The sequence below is a fragment of the Electrona antarctica genome (assembly GCF_951216825.1).
Source record: "Electrona antarctica genome assembly, chromosome: 21".
NCBI lineage: Eukaryota > Metazoa > Chordata > Actinopteri > Myctophiformes > Myctophidae > Electrona > Electrona antarctica.
In genome coordinates this window covers 34,319,670-34,331,828 of record NC_136802.1, presented here as the reverse complement: position 1 = coordinate 34,331,828, position 12,159 = coordinate 34,319,670, and the positions used below count along the sequence as shown (strand labels likewise).

Here is a 12,159-nt window from a genome sequence, read left to right as displayed (position 1 = left end):
AAACCATCAAAGCTGGACATACAGTATAGGAGGGCCCTCAAAACAAAAAGTATTCAATTGGGGTTTCTATCCATTCATTCATTAATATTCATTGAGTGTATAGATGTAGCCTACACTAGTCAGCTGAACACAGGGAGCTACAGAGTTTGTTTGTGGATGTAATCACTAGCAGGTGTGATGTGATCTAACAGATTTAGCAACCAATAGCAACATTTCAGTATAATACGCCTATAAAGATTCCACTAGCCTGGTTTCCACTTGCCAGCCTGGAAACATGACTTCGTTTGGTCACCTTTCTACTCAAGTGACAAAACAAATTCACGGAACATAGCAAAGCAGACCGGAAACTAGTCTAAGCTTCAACGCTAGCTGCTGCAGCATGTTTCGCATTAAGGTGATTCCGGAGGCTTGACATGATAAGCACATTCTTTATTGCATAATTTGCACACAAGCGCGCTTTTATCCACGCTTCCATCGGATAGGCTACCTTTTTAAATCTAAATGTCCCTTCCACGGGGACAAGCAAAGCCACCTCAGTGTCTTCTTCATACATTCGTTTGGGTGCAACAACAGTGCACTACTGCTCTGCGGTTTGTTGCTGTCCAGCTGTCGTCACTCAATGCACGTTGGTCAGTGGTGGAAAGTAACTAAATACTTTTACTTAAGTACTGTACTTAAGTACAATTTTGAGGTATTTGTAGTTTACTTGAGTATTTCCAATTTCCAGTACTTTTACTTCTACTCCACTACATCTCAGAGCCTACATTTTTACTTTTACTTCACTACAATTATTTGAAAACTTTAGTTACTAGTTACTTTGGAGATTTTAATTTTGATTAGAAAACATACATTAACCACTTCAACCCTATACATTTCAGCCATTTGAAAATAGCAGATCTACTATTTTCAATAGATTTTGTACACATTTTGAACTTGTGAAATGGGACATTCTGCAATATGAGTACTTTTAATTTTAGTACTTTAAGTACATTTTGATGCCGATACTTTTGTACTTTTACTCAAGTACATTTTCAATTCCGTACTTTTACTTGTAACAAAGTAGTTCTACATTGCAGTATTGGTATTTTTACTTAAGTAAAACAACTGAGTACTTTTTCCACCACTGACGTTGGTACAGATAACATACAGACCGGTACATTATCCATCATAGTATCTGCTGAGCTGAGCTTTTACGACAGCTGCCGTTAAATGTAGGCTGCTACCACCTATATGACAGCGGCACCGGGGACCCTGACAGTGGGTGATGCATCAAACGTTTGACGTGACAAATCCCCCCCCCCCCTGAACCTAATATGTATAGTTAAAGGTTACAAGACTTTATGCATTTATAATCATCATTCATATGTAACTAAGTTATCAACGCAAAATAAAGTCATTTGATACTTCCCATTATAATTGGTATCTCTATATATTGTCTTATAGTCTCATTATAATTGTATCATAAACAAATATATAGATCTGCGTGTGTGTGGGTGTGCGTGCGTGTGTGTGTATGTATGCGTGCGTGCATGTTATTTCTTCATGGCTGTCTTGGCTTGTCGGTCCAGGAACTTCTGTCTCCGATCCACTGGAATTTCATCGAGACAAATACCATGGGTAGCGGTCCTTTAAGACAGACAGACAGACAGACAGACAGACAGACAGACAGGTTAGAAATGGTGTGTAAAGAAAGGTCATTCCTGGGGGACGGGATGTTCCGGGGACCCCCACACTGTAACTCTGTCATTTTTCAACGGTTTCAGACGCAAGGGGCGGCTCAACGGAATTGGGCCGCCAGGGGGTCTGGATGTTGCGGGGACCCCCCGGGGACCCCCACACGGTACAGTTGCACGGCTCACTTCAGGTGTGATTTTTTCAATAATAATAAACTAGAAATACGAAGGATCCGAATCAATCAACTTACGACCGAAAGGAGTTTTCATGAAATGCACGGTAAGACTACTACTACGAATACAGTGATTAGTATTATTGTAGTATCGCGTAGCCAGACAACAATTCCACAATCTCCGAATGCTATATACAGTTGGAGGCCATCGATATTGTCCTTTTCTTTTTGCTGAGGTTTGCGTGATCTGCACAAAAGGACAGTTAACCCATTTTGGGCGGGAACCCCTTTTGGGGTTTTAAACATTATGTTATAATTTAGCTATTGAAAAATAGCATCTACAAGCTCATAGCGCGCCACCGAGTGGCGCGCTACGAGCTTGTAGGTCTGCTATTTTTGAAAAATCGTGAAAATATTTATTTCAGAAAACTAGAGGATTTAGAAGGATTTTTTAAAATTTTGAGGTCAGGCCTAAATGGGTCAAATGATAAGGGACAATATCGGTGGCACCCAACTATAGATGTATGATGGAAGCATTTGGAAATTGCGAGAGGCAACAGTCTGGTAACGCAATACTAGTATTATTGCCATCATCTGGGTAGCTGAGTCATGTAACATTCAGAGAGGCAACAGTCTGGTAACACAAGACTAGTATTATTGCCATCATCTGGGTAGCTGAGTCATGTAACATTCCCGACTTTAAGCTGTTTATGTGTTAAACAACACAGTCATGCAAAATAGCACTGACAGCTATGAGGTGACGGAAGCTTGCCAATAATAATAATAATAATAATAATAATAATAATAATAATAATAATAATACTGTACATACCCTCCAAGGACATCAGGAGGAATAGGAAGTGGTTTGTCGAATCCCTCTCTACCAACCAGGAAGTAAGTGTTTTCTGTTGGGGAAAGAACCTGCACGCACGCACGCACGCACGCGCACACGCACACGCACACGCACACACACACACACACACACACAAACACGGAATGTTTATTTAGGTCCACATAATCAGAAGTACAGGAATAACTTGTACAATGAACATAAGCACTGCCAGTGCAGTCAGACAATAGGATAACAGACAGTTACAAATTATAGTGCATAGACGGCAAAACATCGTTACATACAGCATAGTTCCATATGCTGGTCATGCCTTTCAGACTTCAGACCTTAGAGTATATATGAATACAGACGGCACCCGGAGGAAACCCTGAGGCGCAATGAACATAGTGGCCGAATTTGGTATTGCAGCGCTGGGCCAAGAACATGAACGCGCTGGTCCGTTGACTATCATTGCGCACGTTCATGATGACACGTGAACGCGGTTGCAGTGCAATGGCAGCGCGTTCATGTCTTTGGCCCAATCAATCCCAGAATGCACTCTGTTCCTAACCGGAAGGAGAACTCGGGTGCCGTCTCTATTCATATATACTCTAAGCTTCAGACTGCCAATGACTACATTAATAGTCTGGGGGCTAAATGGAGACACCCTCTGTGTGCACGTGGGTGCGCGCGTGCGTGCGTGCGTGTTACCTGTGTCTTTCTGATGTCGATCTTGAAGCCCATTTTCAGGCTTTGCAGGATCTTAACGGTACATCCACTGATATGGATCCTATAGGCTGAAAGGACACACATTATCCTATAGGCTGAAAGGACACATGGTATGATCCTATAGTCTGAAAGGACACATAGTATATGATTTTCACATTGCCAATATATTGAGGAATTGTTTGAGTCATCATAGCTTAGTCTTTGTTTAGTTTGTGTCAGCCAACCAACATTTTCATCATAGTCTATGAAATTAACATTGAACAACAATTATTATACTTCTAGTTGTGTGCATGTGCGTGTGTGTGTGTGTGTGTGTGTGTGTGTGTGTGTGTGTGTGTGTGTGTGTGTTACATACGTAGTCCTGAAGACTCCATACCAGAGGCCATCATCACTGTGTCTCCAAACAGACAATACCTGTAATATTACATGATACATTACACACACATATATGTGTGTGTACATACACAATACCTGTAGTAGTACATTACATATATATTACATAATGTACCAGTATACATTATTATTATTATACCTCGGCATCTTCAGTCCTACAACTCCTGCTACGACTGGACCTGTAACGCACGCACACACACACACGGACACACACAGTGTAGTTAGTTAAGTACGGTAACGTGTAGTTACTGTAATTAGGGTCACACGCACTCCCACACACGCACACGCACACGCGCGCGCGCACGCACACATGGAAATTATTAACAAAGTTATCCTTACCGGAGTGCAGTCCGATGCGTATTTTGACTTTAAGTTCAGGCATGTGTTTGATCTTAAAGAGTCCGACAGCGTGAAGGATGTCTAGTGACATGTTGGCCATTTCTCCTGCGTGACGATTCCCATTCCTGTTGGGAACGCCTGACGCGCACATGTAGGCGTCTCCGATAGTCTCCACCTATTCATAATAAAACAAGAATTAATTCATTATGAATAATAACCAGCAGCTTCCGTATCTATGTGTTTAATATAAGGTTAGCATTTTTAGGAGCCTTTTCAGGCTGTGACCCCCCAAAGTAATCATATTTGAAGTGGGGACCCCCCACCCAGACAAGCAACAAAATGGTTCCACAGATAAATGTTGTGAATAGCAGATGTACAAGGTCGTTGTGAACTTGTAGATTGGCTATTTGCACAATTGTTGCCTCCGTCTTATATATGCCGGAACCGGCGTGCCGGGCGCTGCTGGGCGAGCGCTGGCGCTTTGGCATGGGGGGTCGCTTTGGCGCTATATGGAGCTGACATGTTCTGACATTCCATATGTTGATCAAAGGGTGATCTAAGGGTCGCAGCGGGGGCAGTGTCTTTAGTGTACGGGGTTTGATGAGGGCCCAGGTAGGGCCGGGCCTTCATTTTCGGGCCTGTTGAGAACTCTAGTTTTTGCCGGCTGCCAGGCCCGGCTGCACTAATAACTTTGCGGCAGGCCCCAAAGGCCGGGAAGGATGTTGATGGACAACATTCTTCAACATATGGAATATCAGAACAGGTCTTAGATCTCCATATATGTAGAGTTGCTGGCCAATATTGATGTCACAAGGCATAACCATATATGGTCATGCGGTAACGGAACAACTAACCAACCAACCGACGGGAAATGCACGTTTTCATAGTAAATGTGACCTGTGGTCGCAATAAAATACATTAATTTAATATTATAAACCTGATGCACACATGTAGGCATCGCCTATAGTCTCCACCTGTTAATATAAATATCAAATTAATATATGTAATTATTAAACTGGTGAATACATTCCTAGACCCCTACATTCCTAGACCACTACATTCCTAGACCCCTGGTGAATACATTCCTAGAGCCCTGGTGAATACATTCCTAGACCCGTGGTGAATACATTCCTAGACCCCTCCATTCCTAGACCCCTGGTGAATACATTCCTAGACCCCTGGTGAATACATTCCTAGACCCTTACATTCCTAGACCCCTGGTGAATACATTCCTAGACCCTTACATTCCTAGACCCCTGGTGAATACATTCCTAGACCCTTACATTCCTAGACCCCTGGTGAATACATTCCTAGACCCCTGGTGAATACATTCCTATACATTCCTAGACCCCTGGTGAATACATTCCTAGACCCCTGGTGAATACATTCCTAGACCCCTGGTGAATACATTCCTAGACCCCTGGTGAATACATTCCTAGACCCCTACATTCCTAGACCCCTGGTGACCGCTGGTGGTGAAGACTTTCCTATCAATGTCAGAGGGTTCAAAGGTCACCTTGTACACGTCGTGGGAACCAATGATGGCGTCAAACGTGGTGTACATGTCATTCAGAAGGTCAACCACCTGTCAATCAAACACACATAAATTACAGAAGGTCAACCACCTGCCAACCAAACACATAATTTAATTAAATTAGAATATGGAAGAATTTAATTTATTCATGAATTATTACAATATGGGTGCATTAATAACTAGAAATGCACTCTGTCGAGCTGCCAACTTGCGACTTGTGCGCAAGCAGAGCACACAATGAAGTGCGCTCACCACTACTGGTACGACTGCTGCTCTGAGTCCAAGAGCTCTCTGCTGCTGTCTGGGTACGACTGCTGCTCTGAGTCCTAGAGCTCTCTGTCTGGGTACGACTGCTGCTCTGAGTCCCTATAGAGCTCTCTGTCTGGGTACGACTGCTGCTCTGAGTCCTAGAGCTCTCTGCGGCTGTCTGGGTACGACTGCTGCTCTGAGTCCTAGAGCGCTCTGCTGCTGTCTGGGTACGACTGCTGCTCTGAGTCCTAGAGCGCTCTGCTGTCTGTCTGGGTACGACTGCTGCTCTGAGTCCTAGAGCTCTCTGCTATTCTAAATCCTTTAGACCCGTTATTGACCTTATACAATATACCAACCTTGGTTATGTCACCAAGAATGGTGGTCCCTTATTGGCTGTTGGAGTACCCCGACATACCCCCTATTGACCTTATACCAATTTTGAAACGTACTTTAGGTCACAACATCGAGAATAGTGGTCCCTCATTGGCCGGTGGAATATACCGACATACATACCCAGCCGATCACTGTTCTTGGTTTAGTGGATGAGACCGAAAATCTTAAAACGTGAATAACTCTTGATCTAAATCAATCCGTCCAATTCTAACCAAAGATTATGTTTTTGACGGCCCATCGCGGTCCCGTCGCTAGTCGCGTTAGAATTAATCAAACCTCCTGTGGTTGTCGATCGCCTCGGGGGTGTTTTGGCTACCTCTAGCTATACTTCAGCTACATCCAAGATGGCGCCTGGTGCACCTTGAAATGTGCTCCGTTGCTGCAAATCTATTAATTATTAATGTTACCTCTATGGGTTCACTCAGAGCAGAGATGGTTGTGAATCCGACGATGTCGCTGAAATAAAGCGTTGATTCTGAAAAATGTTCGGGATCCACTTGTTTACCTTTCTTCAAGGCCTGAGCCACAGACCTGAAAGGGTTAATTGTATTAGTGATATTATTAACATTGATTATATACTTCATTAGTCATAAACGTAAGCATCACAGAGGTACAGTCAGACATTAACATTAGGTCGGAGGTGCTTTATTATGAGATCAAACCCATGCACTTGTGGTCCAAAGGCTCGAGCTCGAGCTATCCAGACACAAATATATCAATCAATATTATAATAGATTATTGAAGAGGAGGAAATCCACATAATATTCAGGTTCCACACTGACGCGAAATAGTTAATAATTAACACTTATTGTGACCAGGACGTCCCCACACGTCTTTATAAGTACACCCGCAGGAGGCCCAGGACATGTGGACACGTCTTTAGGTCCTTTATAATGGTGTAAAATGCAACCGCTAAAATCCACTTTTTGACAGCGGCCGTTGCTCAGCGCTCTCAGACATGTCTTGCGTGCATCATCATCATCATCATCATCATCATCATCATCATCGGTTTAAAGTCCGCTTTCCAGGCACCGCTGGGTTGGACTTGACTCTCGCTATGGCTTTCTTCCACCGGGAACAGTCCATGGCCACCACGCGATCGATGCCGAGCGCTTTCATGTCAGCTAACACGGTCGTCTGCCAGGTCTTCTTAGGCCGGCCACTGGGTCTTGTCCCCTTCAAGTTAATCGACATTACTTTCTTCACCCAATCGTTCTCTTCCTTCCTTACAACGTGTCCGTACCATCACAGTCTGCCTCTCCTCACCACATCCACTATGGCCTCCACTTCCATTCTGTCTCAGCTCTGCACTGGTCTTGCACGCGCTGCCATTCACTTCCTTGTTTACGGGCCAACAAATCTTGCTATTATCTCTGAACTACGTCGCTGTCCATGGTTTTGATCAGAACGCAGATGTCCTGTCCTTATTTCTGACTTAACCAAGCATCTCGTTTGGAATATTAACTCTTGAGAGATCAGACTAATTAGCACGAGGTGGTAATGGAAAGTTTCACATCCCGGTTTTGGGGGGAAATGGAAGGCGGGGCTTTCAGAGTAAAATCTCCCTCATGTGCTGGGCACTCTAGCGCCTTTATTTTTGAAAGATCCAGGGGCAAAAAAAGTGTTAACAGACAGACAGACAGACAGACAGACAGACAGACAGACAGACAGACTTACGGTGGCAGAAGTTGACTGATGAGTTTCTCTGTTTTGCTGCGTTCCACTTCCAGTTCGTCGGTTCTTTCTCTGATCAGATCCTCCAGGTTGGAGCTGTACTGTTCCAACATCCTCAACATGGAGTCTATGATGTTAGCCCTCTTCCCTTTGTTGATGCCTTTAAACTGTATACAAACACATTATTAATACCTTTAGACTATATTACTACACGGCTTGGATGAATGCTTGATTCTGATTGGTCAATCGCCAAATTCAGTGGTGTGTTATTATTTCATAACACAGTGGTTCCCAAACTTTTTCATGTCAAGGACCCCCAAATTGACACTAATGAGCCCGCGGACCCCCATTTGAAAAATATATGCCAGGGACCCCCATAAGAGAGGATTTTGACGGCTCTAGCAGTGTTTCTCAACCAGTTTAATTTCAAGGACCCAGTTTCACATGCATATTAGTCTACAGAGTAGACCTCCATTTAATGTCATTTCTAACTCTGGGACTCCCAATTTGTATTGTAAAATCAATGTTAAAGTAACTCTGAGAGTGTACAAATGGAACCAAATGGACCCATTGGGGTCCATTTGGTTCCATTTGTACACACTGAGAGTTACAGACGCATAAGGGTCCATTTGGTTCCTAACTATCATTTAGCTGAGGACCCCCTGGAACTCCCTCAAGGACCCCTGGGGGTCCCCGGACCCCACTTTGGGAACCACTGCTATAACAGACCGCTGCCTAATCCAAGGCTCGGAGCACGTGGCTGCAGCCGCTGCTCTGCTTGGATGTTATGCTGTACCCAACATGACAGCCATGTAAACTAACACAGGGGTTCTCAACCCGTGGGTCGCGACCCCTCGGGGGGTCGCCAAATTATTTTAGGGGGTCCCCAAATTATTTTCCAAAAAAAATATTTTCACGATTTTTCAAAAATAGCAGACCTACAAGCTCGTAGCGCGCCACTCGGTGGCGCGCTATGAGCTTGTAGATCTGCTATTTTTCAATAGCTAAATTATAACAAGGCTTAAAACACCAAAAGGGGTTCCCGCCCAAAATGGTTTAAGGTTATTGTAGCAGTCAATTTATATTGGGGGTCGGGAGGGGGCGGGGCGGGGGTCCCGAGACATTGCCAAAGCATTTTCGGGGGTCCCCGGCCAAAAACGTTGAGAATCCCTGAACTAACACACAATGTAATTTAACTAAACAGCATGCTTTCAAGAAGTTGGCCTCTGCAGGGCCAACTTGGAATAATTTCATTACCGTAAGCGAGGAAATACTTTGTTTTGTTGTCACTTTTGGGTACATTTATTAATTTCTGTATTAAGTAGCTGTGTAATAAGCGGGATGGGTGGGTGGTCATTGTTGAGAGATAATTCACCTTCAGGGTGATTAACCACCGACGAATTATCTCCCAACAATGACCACCTATAGCCAGACATTATCCCTTACATAAAACACTTACCTTAAAGGACCACTTCACCACTTTTCAACATATCTTCATATAATAGGTCCTCACTAATAATCATGAAAAAAATGGCGCAAATTTTTTTCTACTCGGTCTGTGTCTCATAGGAGGGCTGTGGGCAGTTCAGAAACCGTCTTCCAGTGACATCATCGATGGGGAATACAAGCTAATAAAAACTGCAGGCTTTCCAGTCCTGAAAAGTTGCAATGCGAAAATGGAAGCCACCGTTCTCACGATAATGACATTTTTTGTAAAAAATATCGTGTTTAAAAAATAATCTGCCTAATGATGATATCACTGGAACTCCTATAAAACACAGACAAAAATTTGTGCCATTTTATCATGATTATTAGTGAGGACCTATTATATGAAGATAGGTTGAAAAGTGGTGAAGTGGTCCTTTAAACAGTATGACCGGGTTCATAGGGTACATGCGTATAGGGTACTATAGGGTACCTGTTTAAAGATCTTGTCTACTGCAGGTCTTTTCTGTGGGTCTTCACTCCAACAGGAATGCATCAGGTTCAAACAGTCTGCCGGAGCCTCATCAGCAGAGACTGAAGGTCTGAACAATGGAGGCGGATTCTTCAACCTGTGTAAGATCTCTACGTACACGCACACGCACACGCACACACAGACTTTTTTGTACCACGGTGTGGTGCTGCGTTCTACGAGCATGACACCACTGCATATCACCTCAATCTGAGCCTCAATTCCGAGAAAAAAACACTGCTAAAGATCGCGCACGGAGCGGATACAATTCAACGACGTCACTCACACCGCGGAAGCAACGTCGCCTAGCGACGGTGAAGCTGAAATACGCTACATATAAGAGTATTATTTCTGGATTAATAGAAATCAAGGAATGACAAGATTCTCATCATCTGGCACAGGCAGGTTTAGTAGCTAATGCCGAGAATCTCGTCAATTTGGCATAGTTTGAGTTAATTTGACATTGCAAACATTGTGAATAAAACCACAGACAGACAGACAGACAGACAGACAGACAGACAGACAGACAGACAGACAGACAGACAGACAGACAGACAGACAGACAGACAGACAGACAGACAGACAGACAGACAGACAGACAGACAGACAGACAGACATACAGACAGACAGACAGACAGACTCTCACCATGTGCAGGCATGTCCAGCGTGGCGTAGGGGAGCGTCCTGGTGATCACTTCACTTGTGATGATGCCGAAACTGTAGATGTCTCCAAGGAGCGTCCCTCCTTTGGTTGGAGACCTCAACAACTCTGGAGCCGTCCATAACTGGTCTGTGACGCACGCACGCGCACACCACGCGCGCACACCGCACACGCACACACGTACACGCGCACACGCACACACACACACACACACACACACACACACACACACACACACACACACACACACACACACATGGGGTGTAGGTGACGTGTAGGGGTAAAGGTACCATGAATGTCTTCGGAAGGGGAGATGTTTGCAGACTGAAGTATGGTTTATGGATGTGAAAGAAGAAGCTACACGTTGGGCTATAGCTATCATCTGTGTAGGACACATGTGTACAGTACATAGAGCTGGGGGCCACTGGAGCCATACCCATTTTGACCTGAGATCAGATTCTAAAAATGTCTACATCCTGACAGTTTTCTGAAAAAGCTATGTTTCTATGTCAGTCGTTCTTCGATTTTTCAAAAATAGCAGACCTACAAGCTCGTAGCGCGCCACTCGGTGGCGCGCTACGATGGACAGTAGACAATACATAGGTACTAGATGTTAGGGGCGCAACGATATAGTAACTGCAAGTGTATCGAAATGAAAACAGCAACATTGACTATGTATCGTATCGTTTTGCAATGGAAATAATCGGTATCGAATCGTTTTGCTATGCAATTCATCGATTGTATCAATGCTACATTTTTGTGCGTGGTATATAGCAATTCTTAGAAGAAAAATGAAAAAGAGGGGTTTAATTACTTGACTACAAAAAGTCAATGTATTGACTAGTAGTTACTGTATCGATTTCAAATCATTGAATCGTATCGTATCGCCATAATGAACCAATATCGTCTGTGTATCGTATCGTCAACCATGTATCGCGATACGTATCGTATCGCTGTTAAAATGTATCATTACACCCCTAGTAGATATCGTAGACGTATATACCATAGGGTTCCTCAGGACAACAGATGCTTGCAGACTCCAGGATGCTTTGAAGTCCATAGTCTGTGATCTTCAGAACAAAGCGTCCGTCAACCATACAGTTCCTGGACTTCAGTCGTCCGTGGCTGATGCCTCGTAAATGAAGGTACCGGAGACCCTGAAAAAATATATAAATACATTACATTTATATAAATTTATACATGTATATACTGTATATAAGTATAACACTATATGCCTCGTAAATGAAGGAGACCCTGAAAAATGTATACATGCAAAACATTTATATACCAGTAAGACGCCTTAAAGCCAAGGTGAGAAGCGACCGCAGGTCTGAAGAAAAGGCTGTGCAAAGCACACGGAAATATGCAGTTCACAGAGCGTAGACCACTTGGAATTATACAAATCGTTTGAGTCTGACATCTCAACTTTGTGTGTGTGTGTGTGTGTGTGTGTGTGTGTGTGCGTGCGTGCGTGCGTGCGTGCGTGCGTGCGTGCGTGCGTGCGTGTGAAATTGAAAGTGAAATTGACAAAAGCGATCTTTATAATCTTAATACTTGG

At 43.7% G+C, this 12,159-nt stretch overlaps 1 protein-coding gene across 1 annotated transcript in view; it reads right to left on the bottom strand.

Moving 5' to 3' along the window:
• Window positions 1-1,532: 1,532 nt before the first annotated feature.
• The window catches only part of LOC306914349 (retinal guanylyl cyclase 2-like), a gene marked incomplete at both ends in the record, with an annotated part of 21,769 nt that continues 11,142 nt past the window's right edge, over window positions 1,533-12,159 (bottom strand). The window contains 12 exons of the mRNA XM_079491345.1: window positions 1,533-1,626; window positions 2,679-2,767; window positions 3,387-3,472; window positions 3,760-3,818; window positions 3,937-3,976; window positions 4,137-4,311; window positions 5,653-5,721; window positions 6,720-6,843; window positions 7,990-8,153; window positions 9,905-10,053; window positions 10,587-10,730; window positions 11,605-11,758. Coding sequence (XP_079347471.1) covers window positions 1,533-1,626; window positions 2,679-2,767; window positions 3,387-3,472; window positions 3,760-3,818; window positions 3,937-3,976; window positions 4,137-4,311; window positions 5,653-5,721; window positions 6,720-6,843; window positions 7,990-8,153; window positions 9,905-10,053; window positions 10,587-10,730; window positions 11,605-11,758 — 1,347 coding nt within the window. The remainder of the gene's footprint in view (window positions 1,627-2,678; window positions 2,768-3,386; window positions 3,473-3,759; window positions 3,819-3,936; window positions 3,977-4,136; window positions 4,312-5,652; window positions 5,722-6,719; window positions 6,844-7,989; window positions 8,154-9,904; window positions 10,054-10,586; window positions 10,731-11,604; window positions 11,759-12,159) is intronic.